Below are 16,185 nucleotides of genomic sequence, written 5' to 3' on the forward strand. Positions count from 1 at the left end.
AACTTGTCCAAACTCCAAGTTGCATGCTTGGTGTAGTGGTTATCATCTCGACTTGCAGCGCTGGGTCAAATCCCATTCAGAGTACTATCTGCATGAAGTTTGTATGTTCTCCCCGTTTTCCCCCTGGGCACTCTGGTTTCCTCCCACATCCCAAAAACATACAGATAAGTTAATTGGCTTCCCCTGAATTGGCCCTAGACTATTATACTGTACATTACACGATACATACATAGACATATGACTATGGTACGGATTAGATTGTAAACCCCTCTGAGGGATGTTTTGGATCGTTTTGGAGATCTTTTTCCCTGTACAAACTTGCTGTATGGAGGGGTGTGGGGGGAGGAAAAGCTAAGGGGTTGGTCTGTGGCATGAAAGAACAATAGCGATCAGGCGTGGTATTCCAACATTTCTGATAGCCAATGAGCATTGGGGATCCCCTTTATACAGGAAAGTACAGACCACAACCCTTTATCAGTATTCTTCCTTTGTGTGTGCTGAAGTACTGATAGGAACTGCACAGTGCTGATAAGCAGCGCCAATAATGTCTGGTACGCACCATACAATTTTCCCGTTAGATGATTAGTAATTTCCGGCATGTCCAATCTGCTTTCGATCAAGGAAGTGATCGATTTTGTGCAATGCTGGAAATTATTGGACTGGATATTTCCCATTGATCTGACGGGAAAATTGCATGATGTGTACAAGGCCTAAACATCAAACTAAGGAAAAAATATTGCAGAAATAGCAGGAAGCTTATCAGAACCGCATACTTCAAGCATGCGATCCGCACACACTGCAGCTAATTTACTGCCAGTGCCAGCATAAAATAGAGACTAAAACCAGGCATATTGATCAGATTTTCAAAAGAAATCTGATGGATTATGTATTGAAAACCTGTAGTCTTTGATGCAGTCATGCAAGGCTCCCATCTGCTTTCCGCTGCATTTAAAGGAGACTATTGCACAGGACAGAAGGAAAACAAAGATAAATGGACCCTGTATGTATTTAGAGAGTTTAGCCTAATTCCCCCTCTAATCACCAGTGTAATTTGCTCTCTCAGCTGTGTCAGCTGGCTGCCTCAGCAGAGCAGCTAATTTATAAACACAGGATGTTAACCCTATGTCTGCTTTCATGAAAGCAGGAAGTAGTCACTCTGCAGATGTATTGCAGGATTTGTATCAGCTGTAACAAATGCGTTTTCTATTAGCGAACCACAAATGCAATTGAAAGCACGCAAAACGCATCAGCGCAGTAAAAACTCAATACAAAAATGCAAATGCACCGTCCTAGAATGCTACCTTTTCACGCTATGTCCTATGTGAACCCAGCCTGTCATAGGAGTTGTAGAGGAATATTCCGGAGAAATACGGGCGCTGCGGACAAGGCGCGGAGCCATCACACCGCATTTAACACGCATTTCGCCGCCCCATTTATTTGTCAGAGTGCAATAAGGGTGTTAAATATCGCGTTCGCTTGATTAATGTCGCCGCCTGCGATCCGGCGTCCAACGTGCCGCGCTTTTGACGTCCGTAATAATTCTTGTCCTGCCCTTTTCCCATCACCGCTGTGACATTAAGAGGCCCATAATGTGGCTGACAGTCCGACGATCTTTCTTCCGCCGCCATCGCCGCGCACAGCCGGAGAGAAAACATGAAATATAATGTACGCTCGCTGCCTCGCGGGCTAAAAGCATTTCATTATTGCTAATGGGAGGCGGCGGCGGGGAGCGCTGTAATTAGACTAAGTATAGCGCGCTGGATGCTGGTTTTAGTGCATTGTTTGTTTAATGGAGGGGTATCTTATTGACTTTCTCTGTAATTGGATATACTTCTCTCCCCCCTCAATATTGTGTTCCTGGGAGCGGGCAGCAGATGGGCCTCTGCATTCTGTGTGTGCGCTTCTGTCCCAGCCCTGCTGGGGGCGCCACCTACCAAGGGGCTGTCATTCCATAAATTGGGAATGAAGGGAAACTCAGAGTGCCAATTCTTTTTTTTTTTTTTGCATTGAATAGTACATTATTATTCAATTAATAATGAGTATTGAATTTTGTTTCAACAGTTTTTCTTTCTGATCTTCCCACCCCGGCCATCCATGAACCTCCCAGATGTGCATGTCACTGTTAACCACACTACCATTCGCCCTACCTCTCAAGCCCTCTTTCTGCATGTCACCCTGGACTCCGCACTCTCCTTCACTCCCCACATCCACAACCTCACAAAGTCCTGCAACTTCCACCTTCGGAACATCTGTAAGATTCACCCTTTCCTGACCTCTGCCACCACCAAACTCCTCATCCGTGCCCTCATAATCTCCCGCCTTGACTACTGCAATGCCCTTCTGTCTGGTCTCCCTAAGACCCGAATAGTCCCACTGCAGTCCATCATGAATTCGGCAGCCAGAATTATCCACTCCTCCCATCGCTCCACCAGGGCGGATCCCCTCCGTGAATCCCTCCACTGGCTTCCTATATAGTCCAGAATCAGAAGCCTCCAGGACTTCTCAAGAGCTGCTCCAACACTATGGAACTCCCTACCTCCACCCATTCAGGCAGCCCCTAATGACAGCCCCAACATCTTCAAGAAGGCCCTCAAAACTCACCTTTTCACTCTGGCCTACCACCCCTCACAATTGCTCTAAACCCACAGCTGAACTCTGGTCCCCTACCTTTCTTGTCTCTACCTCTCCTTCTAGATTGTAAGCCTTTGGGCAGGGTCCTCCTCCTTTTGTGTCCTACCTGATCATGCACCTCCATTACTGTGCACCCATGCTATGCATTTGAGTGAACGCAACGTCCAAACAACCCGTCGTTCACGGAAATCCGGCGTGTGTATGGGCCTTAACTGTTAAAAAGTTAAAATCACTATTACTTTTCTTGTTGATGAATGATCATTCCCCAGTTTACCTGACTCTTATTTCGTACACAAAAAGGAAGTTGCAGGGCATGCTGGGTTGTCCTTTTTTGTTTCTCTACTTCCCCTCAAACTTAACTAATGCAGCCTGATTGGCTGAAGCCTCTTTCCCTCCTGTTTTCCCCTCCCACACCTCTGTTCCTCTCTGATTGGCCAATATTTCTCATGCTGAAACATTGCATTTTCTATAGCGAAGGTCTTGCAAATCAGGCAGAGGAGAGTAAGGGAGGAAATGACACCAGGATTGTCTTCAAAATAGCCACAGTTAAAATGGGAAATGCTAAGATGGATTTCCGGCGCTGTGAGGAAGGGCTGCAGCCGTTAGCCCTGCCTCAACAGCAGCAAAATCTACGACCAAGTTGGTCGTAGATTTTGCAGGGGTGGGTTTGGGGGGTAAGGGACCCCCGTTTAGCCGCAGGATAGTGGCGGTTTAGCAGGGGCACACATGCCTCTGCTATATATAAGCACTGAAGCGAGATTTATTCTCGCTTCAGTGTCTCGTTAAGGCTGCTTTCACAGTGGGATGTTACAGGCGCAGGTTAGAGCAGCCTGTAATGCAGCCCACCGCACAGTAATGAAAAATCAATGTGCTGGTTCACAGTGCCCACATTGCGTTGTAACGCTACACATTGAATGAAAGTGCAGCATGCTATGCTTTATACTGGGCTTTAACTGTTAGACTGCTTGCACATGCTCAGTGACTAGCCACATGGCTAATTAATATTCACTGCACTGTGGTGAGGTAACCTGCACTCATAGTATTGTCCAGATCATGAATAAATCGTTCATTTGATCCCGATCTTTTGTCAGTTGAATCATCCGGATCATCACAATGAACGATTCGGTTCACAGTGGATGTCTGTCTGGAAGAAACAGGAACATACAGAATGTACAGTGCAGGGAAAGTCCTGTCCTGCTAGTCATTTCATTCAGTCTGCTTCCCTAGTAAAATGATTCAAATGATTTGGTTCAAAGATCCGCATCTTTTTAATGATCCAATTCGAATCATCCGAATCCTTGAAAAGATCCGGACTTTCCATCACTATCCTGGAGCTGCTGTTCTATCAGTATAGGTAGAAGGAAAACAGCACCAAGAGCTGCATAGCTCTGCTCAATCTGGACCAACTTCAACACCACCATACGTTGCGTTAGGGGCACGTTATGCAATCTTGTCCCCTAAAACGCAACGTCTTGGTGTGAAAGAGGCCTAGAGGAAACATCCAAGGAATAATACACAATTTTTATTTCAAATACTGCATCACAAAATCAATTCAACAACTTACATTTGAGGGTCCATGCACACTGGACCCGCCTTGCATGAATTCGCATATAAGGTGTTCTGTTTGCATGGACTGCCTGTCGCATGCACCTTAACCGTATACCAGGGGTCTCAAACTCGCGGCCCGCGGGCCATTTGCAGCCCTCGATACAATATTTTGTGGCCCTCGCCGGCAAAAGCTTCCTTATAGTTCGCTTCAGTGCTCCCAAGTAATCCGCCGCATCCCCGCCGCTAAACGAGGGCTGCAGAGCCCCAAAATGGCCCGGGGGGCAATCCGCCGGCATTTCCTGGAAGGGGCAGAGCTTTCAGCTTCAGCTCTGCCCCTCCTGACGTCAATCGCTGCACGGATCGCCGCCTCTCCCCGCCCCTCTCTGTGAAGGAAGAGTGAGAGGGGCGGGCAGAGGCGGCGATGCGCCGCGATTGTGAAATTCCTAATGTGGCCCAGCCTCATCCTGACTTTGCCTCCTGCGGCCCCCCAGGTAAATTTGAGTTTGAGACCCCTGCCGTATACCTTTATGCTGGTACTTGAGATCATAGCCCGCCTCGCCTTACCGAACAGGTTTCGGCGGTATACCTGATGACGCCATACCGCCGAATCCTGGTCGGGAAGGCGAGCCGGGCTATGATCTCAAGTACCAGCATAAGGGTATACTAGTGTGTGTGTGTGTTTAAAAAATAATGACTAAAAAATGATTAAAGGACACCTGAAGTGAGAGGGATATGGAGGCTGCCATATTTATTTCCTTATACGCAATACCAATTGCCTGGTTGTCCTGTCACTACAGTTGTCCTTTTAAGTCTCCCCCCCCCCCCCCCCTCCTTTTTTTTTTTTTTTTACTTCGCATAAAGTAGATGCAGGATGAGGGAACTTGCTGTGCAATTTTTCACAAATAAAATCGCATTAGGAAAACATCCCATTTTTTTTGTATGTGTCCCATAGATTAACATTGTGTGCGATAATATACGCTAAGCTCCCTACCTTATGCTGGGAATACACGGTACCATTTAGATGGCTCGATTGATAATTTCCCACGTGTCCGATCACCCGCCGAATCGATTCCGCGCTCGATACCGCGGGCGGGACAATGGAAAAAGATAAGTAAAACCAGCAGAAGATAATCGCCCACGGGGACGAGCGGCAATCGATCCGGCGGCATACTGGAGCGGTATTCCCAGCATTAGGGCCCATTCTCACTGGCAAACGCAAAACGCTAGCGCTTAGCGCGGGTGATTTGTACTCGATTTACGTGTAAAATGACTGTATACAGATTTTTGCGCGATCGCATTTAGCATTGTAATTGCGATCTCTCTAAAATCGTTGAAAAATGCTGCATGTAGTGTATTTAAAAAGCGCTAGCTACTGCCGGCAATTCAGCGATTAGCGGTAATCACCCCAACAACTCTGGCCTCAGTGCTGGGCTAATGAAAGCCAATGGTGGTGATTCCACAGTAGCACGGGGCACTGCAGCATTTTGGAGCATTTGCACTTCAATACAAAGCGTAGGATTGCTGTAAAATCGCTTTTCAACCCCAGTTTAAAGCGACTGTGCGGTGATTTTACTACCCAGAACCACAAAAAAGGTAAATGGCAATTGCTGTCCATACCGCTAGCTTTACATTCAAAAGCGCATTCAAATCTCCAGATAATGGCTCTGGAAAACGCTGCTAAAATCGCTATTGCGTTTTGCGCATTCCAGTGGACCCCATTCCCACTGGGGCGACTAGCGTCCATTAACCGCTAATCTCCAAATCCCCGACAATCGCAAAAGCGCTAGTGTAATGTTAAGCATATGGCAGTGATCTCACTGCTGCGATTGCCTGCAATTCATTGTAAATGCAAACACTGTGCACGCATTCACAATTGCAATGAAAAAAAAATGCTGATCGCTCAAAAATCCTGAAACTGTACAGCATAAAATTCGTGTTTGCTTTGAAAAATCGCCGCCGCAAACTGCTAGCGATGATCACTAGTGTTTTGTAATCCCCAGTGTAAATGGGCCCTAAGAAGCGTGTGGCAGTTTTTCCTGCGCGTTGATCTGCTCGTGTGAATGAGGCCCTTGTTGTTCTGATGCTCGGTAATGGATGGTGTAGCGCGAGACGTTAGGCTTGAGGAGCACAAAGCAATCCCGTTATGATTGCCTTGGAAATCTCTCATTCTCTGCTGAACTCGCCGGCTGATTGGGGTGAGGCTCTCGTATTCGCGTTATCACCGCCGCCGCGCTCTCCAGCCGGCCAGGAGTGCCTGTAATAGGGGGACGTGATTACGGATCAATCAGCGGAGGTCAGAGTTCCGCTTCCTCTGATTGGAGTGCGGTCCTCATCTCGCCGTGCGCCGACCTGCCTCTCTCCACCAATCAGGGGATCAACAGCTTAATGGCTCGCAGCTCCACTCCACGAGATTAAACCGTAATGAAGAGCTGTGCGTCGCTCGATGGCGTTAGGCGGAATGTTTGGCTTGAGCTTGATAACGGATATGAAGAGTTTCCCGGTTTCATGTTCTTCCATCTCTCCATTAAGGGGTAAAAAAAAAACCTCTAAATACTGATTTCTGTTGGTGTGAAAATCCCACATTGAAGTGGACATGAACTCTTGCACAAGACAGAAGGAAAACAGAGAAATGCACCCTGTATGTATTTTGAGAGTTTAGCCTGTCTAATTTCCCCTCCTCTGTGACTAATCCCAAGTTCTAATTTGATCTCTCAGCTGTGTCAGCTGTCTGCCACGGCAGAGCAGCTAATTTGTAAACACAGGATGTTAACCCTATGTCTGCTTCCATGAAAGCAGGAAGTAGACACTGCAGATTTTATTTCAGGATTAGTATCAGCTGCAACAAAGAAATGTTTTTCTTTAAAGGTTATTCTGCTGTTAGAGAGGAAGTTCTGAGTTCAGGTCCGCTAATTACTGTATCTACTGTAATGATATTGGGTAGTCCGTAGTATAAATTGTTTGCCGAATGGTGGAGGGAGGAGACTAGTATACAGCTGGAAGGAGAATCTTTTTACCTATAAAGACAATAGTATGTGCGGGCTCCTCCTGATAGAAGCATACAGGAAGCAGTTGGATTTTGGCGGGTAAATGAAGCCTGCTGATTGGTTGCTCTGCTCTTGCTGCACCTGATAAATCTGCTCCCGTATTCCCTGGCTGTGTGACTGACCCCTGAATCATGTGATCCCTCTGCAGGGCGACCCCGGCCATGGAGGGCGACAGTCTGAGCTGCGTGAAATACCTCATGTTCATCTTCAACTTCTTTATCTTTGTAAGTATCAATCATTTATTTATGGATGGTAATAATGACGACCACCATTGCTGACTGAATAAACAGCTGCTTCTCTGCCTATAAAAACATTATATATCACCCAGGTGTGCAGGAAAGCCACTGACCTCCAGAACACCTCTGCAATCCATCATGTATCGTCTCTTCCCACCCTCCTCATCTGCTGCTCCTCTCACCCTCCTTATCTGCTGCTCCTCTCTGCACTGGCTCCTCCCACCCCTCATCTACTGCTCCTCTGCACTGCTCCCTCCTCATCTGCTGCTGCTCATCTGCAATGGCTCTTGCCACCCTTCATTGCCTGCTGCTCCTCCTACCAAATCTTATCTGTTGCTCCTCACTGAACTGGCTCCTCCCAACCTCATCTGCTGCTCCTCCCACCACATCTGCTGCTCCTCTCTACATTGCCTCCGCCCACCCTCCTCATCTGCTCCTCCTCTCTGGACTAGCTCCTCTCACCCTCCTTATCTGCTGCTCCTCTCTGCACTGGCTCCTCCCACCCCTCATCTGCTGCTCCTCTGCACTGCCCCCTCCCCCCCACCCTCCTCATCTGCAATGGCTCTTTCCACCTTTCATTGGCTGCTGCTCCTCCTACCAAATCTTATCTGTTGCTCCTCACTGAGCTGGCTCCTCCCACCACATCTGCTGCTCCTCTCTACATTGCCTCCGCCCACCCTCCTCATCTGCTCCTCCTCTCTGCACTAGCTCCTCTCACCCTCCTTATCTGCTGCTCCTCTCTGCACTGGCTCCTCCCACCCCTCATCTGCTGCTCCTCTGCACTGCCCCCTCCCCCCTCCCTCCTCATCTGCTGCTGCTCATCTGCAATGGCTCTTTCCATCCTTCATTGGCTGCTGCTCCTCCTACCAAATCTTATCTGTTGCTCCTCACTGAACTGGCTCCTCCCAACCTCATCTGCTGCTCCTCCCACCACATCTGCTGCGCCTCTCTACACTGCAGGGGGGGGGGAGGCACCCAAGAAGTAAATAAAATTGCCCAAAAACATTTACATATGGATTGCTCCAAAACTCACTTCAGCTGGCATTACAATTATACATTAAGGATGTTAATGTTTTTAGGCAGGAAGACTGGCCTGAGGAAGTAAACAGGCACCTTCATGAAACGCGTTGCTAGCCATAAATCAACATTTTTTTTTTTCAAATCAATTGATTGTGTCTTTCTTGAGGTAAGGCATCTTTTTAAAGCTATTTTATTTACCCTTGGGTGGCTCCAAACCCCTAACCTCGCATTGCATACCCTCCTACCAGGAGGCACAGGGCCTCAGTCTGGTAACCCCTTTTGGAGATGGATTTTCTCCAGGTGTTAAGCTTGGTTTGTATTTTTTATATTCACCAATTTACCATTTAAGCAACAATATTGCACTATCTGGTCTCCTCTGCACTGGCTCCTCCCATCCCTCATTTGCTGCCCCTTTACACTGGCTCTTTCCACCCCTTACCTGCTGCTCCTCTTCATTGGCTCCTTCCTCCACACCGCATTTGCTGCTCCCTCCTACCCTCCACTGGCTCCTCCCACTTCTCATCCTTCGGATGTGTGACGTGTGGTTATCTAATTGACCATCTCAAGTCGATGGTAAACTATCCTCTACTAATTGGGTAGAACTTCCCAGACAGGAGGCCTGGACCCTTGTGGTGGAAGGCCCCCGAGTTACCCCCAAGGGGACAGGGAACCTCTGGTCAGGGCAGGAAATGACGTCATAGTTTGATATCAGTAACGTGTTGTCCCTCTTACTCTCTCCAGCTGGGAGGAACGTTTCTGCTCGGACTTGGCATTTGGGTGCTCGTTGACCCCACTGGCTTCCGGGAAATCATCGCTGCCAACCCCTTGCTGTTCATGGGTGCCTACCTGGTGCTGGCTATGGGTGCCATGCTCTTCCTCCTGGGCTTCCTGGGCTGTTGTGGGGCCGTCCGGGAGAATAAGTGCCTTCTGCTGTTTGTAAGTATTCATTTTCTGTCTGCATGAGTGGCATCTGTCCTCACATTGCTATGGGGTGGAGCATTTTTAGACATGGTTCTTATTGTGGGGCCCATGAGGGGGTATATATATATATGTGTGTGTTTTGCACCCTGTAATTAGCAGTCGATTGTATGTAAACTGAGGGTTCAAACTCGTGGACAAAACAAGTGTCATGGTTAGGGGCCGGGGGGGGGGGGGGGGGGCATGGCTGGGGGAGGCATCATGGTGGGGGGGACCATGGCTAGGGTAGCATCATGGTTGGGGGAGGAGTCATGGCTGGGGTAGCATCATAGTTGGGGGGTCATGGCTGGGATAGAATCATGCTTGGGGGAGGAGTCATGGCTGGGGTAGTGGGGGGGGGGGGGAGCGTGGGGTTCATGGCTGGGGTAGGATCTATGCGCCTGAGCTCCGCACGGCTATTGTTAAGGTTATCTGTTTTATTGACCTGAGGAAGCGGGCTGAGTCCCGTGAAACGCGTTGTTTACAGTATAACCGTTATTTTAATAAAGACTCCTTTTTCTACCCACATGAGTCTTCTTTGGAGGTAAGAGACCTCCTGATCATACCATATATATTTTTATTTACTTATTTTTATTTTAATCCAATTTTATGAGTAAAATTATCTAGCTGTTGCTATAACATACTTTTGGGCGCCTCCACCAACGTGCTTCACTTGGGGTAGAATCATGGTTGGTGGGAGGAGTCATGGCTGGAGTGGCATCATGGTTGAAGGGAGGAGTCATGGCTGGGGTGGCATCATGGTTGAAGGGAGGAGTCATGGCTGAGGTAGTGTCATGATTGAAGGGAGTAGTCATGGCTCGGATAGCGTCATGGTTGGGGGGCTCATGGCTGGGGTAGAATCATGGTTGGGGGGAGGAGTCATGGCTGGGGTAGCCTCATGTTTGGGGGGCTCATGGCTGGGGTAGAATCATGGTTGGGGGGAGGAGTCATGGCTGGGGTAGCCTCATGGTTGAAGGGAGGAGTCATGGTTGGGGTAGCCTCATGGTTGAAGGGAGGAGTCCTTCGCATTCCTTTTTTTTCTGTAGCATGACTGGGATATGTGAGGACATCACAGATTTTGATGTCCATGTCATGCAGGAAGCTCTGTGTTGTCTGCTCCCTCCTCCGAGAGGCCACTAATGATCCCACTCTCACCTCTTGCCTTTCAGTTCTTCATGTTTATACTGGTCATATTCCTGGCGGAGCTCTCAGCGGCCATCTTGGCATTCCTGTTTCGGGAAAATGTAAGTGCTGATTGCCTGCTTGTTAAATGGTAGTGTCCTCTCGTCTGTGTGACCCCTATGGTTCTCTTTTTCTTGTCCGCCCATTATCTCTGGTCTTCCTCTGCTCCCCCCACCATCTTTAATCCTCCTCCTTCCTCTGGCCCTTCATTCACTGATCAATTTCCTCCCTCTGCCACCTCAACGCCTCCCCCCCCCCCTGCCCCTTCCTGGTCTTCCCCATGCAAATTGTGTGCAGCAGCTCAGAATTTGGCAAGATTTCCAAGATGCATACAATTTGCATGCAAGACGGAATGATTGCCATCACATTGACCATTTCTAATTATGTTGTCAGGAATAAGCGCCGGATCATTTATGTTGAATGTAGGGGAGGTAGTAGATGGTTGGACAGTAGGTAGGAGGACATCATTGGCCAAGGAGGTTGGAGTAGCTGGTTTCACCAAGAGGTAGTGGAAGAAAGTTGGCCAAGGAGGGAGGAGATGGTTGCACTAGAAAGTGGGAGATGATTGGACAGTAGGTAGGAGGAGTTTGCTAGACTGGGGGTAGGAGAAGATAGTTGGCCAAGGAGGAAATAGTTAGCCAAGGATTTAGGAGGAGTTGGATAGACAAGAGGTAGGAGGAGATAGTTGGCCAAGGAGTTATGAGGAGATGAATGGACAGGAAGTGGGAGGGAATGGATGGACAAGGAGGTTGCAGTGGCTGGTGGGACCAAGAGGTAGCAGAAGAAAGTTGGTTGAGTGGGTATGTTGAAGATGATTGGACAAGAAGGCAGGAGAAGAGGGTTAGAGGAGAGAAGGTATAGAAGTCTTGCTCTGTAAGTCACTTACAGATTGTGTGCAGCAGCTCAGGATTGGGCAAGATGCATACAATTTGCATGACAAATGGAATTATCACCATTACACTGACCATTTTTAATTATGTTACCAGGAATAAGCTCGGGTTCATTTATGTTGAATGTAGGGAAAGAAGGAGAAGTGAAGGAAAGTCCGCCAAGGAGGTAGGAGGTTGGACTAGAAGGTGGAAGAAGCTGATTGGACAGGAGGTAAAATAAGATAGTTGGCCAAGGAGGTAGGAGGAGATAGTAGCCAAATAATTAGGAGCAGATGGATGGACAAGGAGGTTGCAGAAGCTGGTTGGATCAACAGGTAGCAGAAAAAACTTGGTTGAGGGGGTATGTCAAGATAGTTGGAGAAGAAGGTTTGACGATACGAGGTACAGAAGTTGTGTTTTGCAAGCCATGTACAGAAATGAGTCATAAGCAGGGCCATCCCACTCATGATGCCAGGTGACACAGCTTCCTCAGGCGACGTCGGAAGGCATCCCGCCCACCACCCTCGCTCCCGGTGCATATACTGGAAGTAATTCCTTCCAGAATACCCGCGTCCATGAGAGCCGCTGTGAGCCATGCGGATCTGAGGTCTACTACAAGCAGGACCACAAGTCCGCTTGGAATTGCACACCACTGTCGAGGTGCTGGATTGTAGTAATATGCAAAACATCCAGGAGATCCGCACACTCTGAATGAACCAAGTTCAATATTTTAATTCAGATAAAGTGACACATGCCATTCCATAAAACACCGACTATTCGTTTGACATAATTTTACTACAAGCAGGAGGCGGCCACCGCTTTTTCCAAGAAGTTAAGCGCTGACCAGGGAGGGGGGGGGGGGAGTTGCAGCAGAGCCAGGGAAACCTACCCACAGCCGTTTCTACGGGCATGCGAATAGTGCAATCGCATGGGGCGCCGGATTGAGCGGCGAGGAGAGGGGGGGCACAGACGGAGCGAGCATGGCGTAGTTACAACTCACCTTCTGCAATCCCCAGCAGCCTCTTTCTTTTTCCTGTTCCCGGCTTCTGTTGCGTTGGTAACAGTGCCCTCTGTGATGACATGCGGTCACATCATTACAGCAGGGGGCACTTACCAATGCGACAGACGCTGGAAACAGGAAGAGGAAAGAGACTGCGGGATATTGCGGAAGCTGAGTTGCAACTACGCTATGCCCGCTCCCCCCGCCACTGTACTTCTGCTGGAGGCACCTACCTAGCTAACCTATACTTGGGGCACCTACCTATCTAACCTGGTGACAACTATACGGGCTGCCCTATTCTGGAGGCACCTACGTAGCTAACCTATACTGGGGGCAACTGTGCCTGGCTACCTATACTTGGGGGGACCTATAGCTATATAACTATACTGGGGGCGATTTTTACACCCTCGCCCTGGGTGCAATTTACCCTAGAAACTGCCCTGAACTGAACTCATTATTCTATACTGGGGCAACTATACTACCTATACTGGGGCAACTACAGTATACTACCTATACTGGGGGCAACTATACTAACTACCTATACTGGAGCAACTATACTACCTATACTGGGGCAACTGTACAAACTACCTATACTGGGGCAACTACAGTATACTACCTATACTGGGGGCAACTATATTAACTACCTATACTGGGGCAACTATACTACCTATACTGGGGGCAACTATATTAACTACATATACTGGGGGCAACTATACTACCTATACTGGGGGCAACTGTACTAACTACCTATACTGGGGCAACTATACTACCTATACTGGGGGCAACTATACTAACTACCTATACTGGGGGCAACTATACTGGCTACTTTACTGGGGGCAATTATACCTGGCTACCCTATGCAGGTGGCACCTATACCTGGCTACCTACCTACCTATACTGAGTGTGAACATTTGCTGTGCGATCATTCCAAAGTTTGCCTCCGGCAATAAAAAGTCTAGAACCGGCCCTGGTCATAAGATCCACTCCTCTGTGAGGTTGTTTTAGAAAAATGTCTGTTACCGTGCGGCAGGCCTGGAACCTGGACAATCTTTAACTAATCCTCTCTCTCTGTAGCTGACCAGAGACTTCTTCACAAAGGAACTGAAGAGGCACTACCAGGGGAACAACAGCAGCGATATCTTCACATCCACATGGAACTCTGTCATGATCACAGTGAGTGGAACGATTGCACACCTGACCTGCAGCAGCACCACAGCCAAGAAACTGTTTAGAAAGTCCCCCAAATTCAGCAATTGTGTTTTGACTTTAGTTACTCTGTGATTGTACTGATCATAAACCAGCTGCAGCATGTGCTGACCTCTGCTACCTCCAGTATGTACAGTATAAGCTGTTACTTTGTGCCTGTGCTGATAGTAAACTACCTGCAGTGTGTGCTGAACTCAGCTGCCTCCAGTATGTACAGTATAAGCTGTTACTTTGTGCCTGTACTGATAGTAAACTAGCTGTAGCGTGTGCTGATCTCTACTACCCCCGGTATGTACATCACAAGCTGTTACCGTGTGCCTGTACTGATAGTAAACTAGCTGCAGTGTGTGACATGCATATATCTATGCCTGTATTAGTCTCCAGTGACCTCTTTGTCTCTCGGACAGTTTGAATGCTGCGGGGTGAACGGGCCGGAGGATTTCGGGGGCGCTCTGCACTTCCGCTCACATCCCCACAACATGGCGCCCGAGGCCTGCTGCAAGCGGAGTGCTGCAAAGAGAGAGGCGGAGCTACTGAGCAGGAGAGACTGCATGCAGGGGACCGACCTGCACAGACAGGTATGATCTCCATCCGCAGGATCAGGACTGTTCTCATCAGATAGTGTGTTCATCCTATTCCCCTGGAAATGTACAGATCTCTGCAGGAGTGGCCTCTGGCATCCAGCCTGACCTGCTTTCATGTTTCTGGAGCAACTCCCAGGAAGTGGTCCAGATATTTCCTGTACACCCGAGTCTGATAGATCCTCGGTGCTGGTTTCTGAAATGAAATGAGTGAAAACTGGAAACAAAGTAGAGAGAGAGCTCCGGTCACCGCTAGATTCAGTTTAGCCAAGTTGCCTTGAATGTTGCTGTGATCATGAAATTATTGCTTATTTTTCAGAAAATTTAATTTTCATATGATTTTTTTTTCTTGTTTCATAATTTGCTCTCTACATTTTTTTTTTTGGCCTTATTCTCTGTACTGCTCAAAACGAGGCCTTTTTTGAAAAGGCGTTTCAAAATCACACCAGCAGAGGGCGCCGTAAACAAATATCACACTTCAATCATATTTCAAATTCATACTATTCCAAATATTTTTTTAAAATAGATTTTATTTTTGTTACAACTTAATATAATAAATAAAGCAAAATGATAATGGAATAAAACAAACTGATAATAAAATCATTAAAAAGGGTGGGAGGTGGGTGGGTTGAAAAAGGAATTAGTGATGTTAGCTACGAGTACATAGCTACTCATAATCTAAATTTAAATTAGATAGCGCTGACCGGGGCAAGGAGGGGGGGGGGGGTCAACTTACCTAGGCGGCCTATGGTAGTGCTGCGTTATATGTTGGGGCTTTATAACTACAATAAATAAATAGCAGATGCTTGCTTTCTATGTAACGCCACTACTTTCTCCTTCAAACCTGGAATAAGGAAGTAGTGGGGTTATGTGGACCGTGAGCAAAACGCATCAGATATAGACATAGGCAAGTTACAACCCCCCTTGTAGCTAACATCACTAAGATTTTTTTTTTTGGGGGGGGGGGGGGGGGGGGAAGTCGTGAGTTATAGAGGAACTTCAGCCTAAACAAACATACTGTCATTAAGTTACATTAGTTATGTTAATTGAAATAGATAGGTAATATAATTTCTTACCCACCCTGTTTTAAAAGAACAGGCAAATGTTTGATTTCATGAGGGCAGCCATCTTTTTGGTTGAAAGAGAGCATGAGACACGGTTCCAACTGTCCTGTGTGCTGATCACCCCTCCCAGTTGCAACAACATAGGAAATCCCATCATGCTTTGCACAGCATTAGGGGAAAAAGCCCGGGTAGTTTTCTTTGAAGGGTGGAGCTTAGCTAAAAATACAGCTAAAAATGATGCTTTGGTAAGAAAAACAAAGTTCTGATGCTGTGAAACTGTTAAAGAAACACCAAGCCTTCTCAGTTCTGCTGAGTAGATTTTTAGTCCGGAGGTTCACTTTAAATACACCTATAATCCACTAAACCTGAATAGTCATATGTTTGATAATTATTCTTATAAACTACTTTCTATGCAGAATTGTAATACAGCAGGGACAAAGCATTGTTTTAGATAGTGGATTATCGCCACCATATTTTCTGATTACATCTGCAAGCTCTGCTTCAAGGGGCCCATACACTGGTCGATATCAGCCATCGATCAATTCTATGGAATCGATCGGAAATCGATTCTATTAAATCGATCGATGTGATCTATCTGACAGGATGGAAAATCTAGGTCAATCTGCTGCTGGCAGCAGATCAATGACCCATAGAGTTGCTTTGGATCTAATGGTGCAGTAATGCATTTAGATCGATTTCCAATAGATTTAATTCTGAAATCTATTGGAAATCTGTCCCTAGTGTGTAGCACACATCAGATAGATTCCTGTCAGATTCGATTTGACAGGCATCTGAAAGAAATCTATCTGATGACCGAATCTGCTGAAAATCTCTGTGTATGGCCACC

The 16,185-nt window shown here is 47.4% G+C and overlaps 1 protein-coding gene across 1 annotated transcript in view; it reads left to right on the forward strand.

The window, feature by feature from the left end:
• The window catches only part of TSPAN18 (tetraspanin 18), a 203,859-nt gene that overhangs the window by 167,884 nt on the left and 19,790 nt on the right, over positions 1-16,185 (forward strand). The window contains exons 4-8 of the mRNA XM_068260876.1: positions 7,372-7,447; positions 9,221-9,415; positions 10,606-10,680; positions 13,562-13,660; positions 14,101-14,271. Of these exons, the coding sequence (XP_068116977.1) occupies positions 7,385-7,447; positions 9,221-9,415; positions 10,606-10,680; positions 13,562-13,660; positions 14,101-14,271 (603 nt within the window). The 5' untranslated portion in view covers positions 7,372-7,384. The remainder of the gene's footprint in view (positions 1-7,371; positions 7,448-9,220; positions 9,416-10,605; positions 10,681-13,561; positions 13,661-14,100; positions 14,272-16,185) is intronic.

This window comes from Hyperolius riggenbachi, chromosome 11 (genome assembly GCF_040937935.1).
Source record: "Hyperolius riggenbachi isolate aHypRig1 chromosome 11, aHypRig1.pri, whole genome shotgun sequence".
NCBI classification, from domain to species: domain Eukaryota; kingdom Metazoa; phylum Chordata; class Amphibia; order Anura; family Hyperoliidae; genus Hyperolius; species Hyperolius riggenbachi.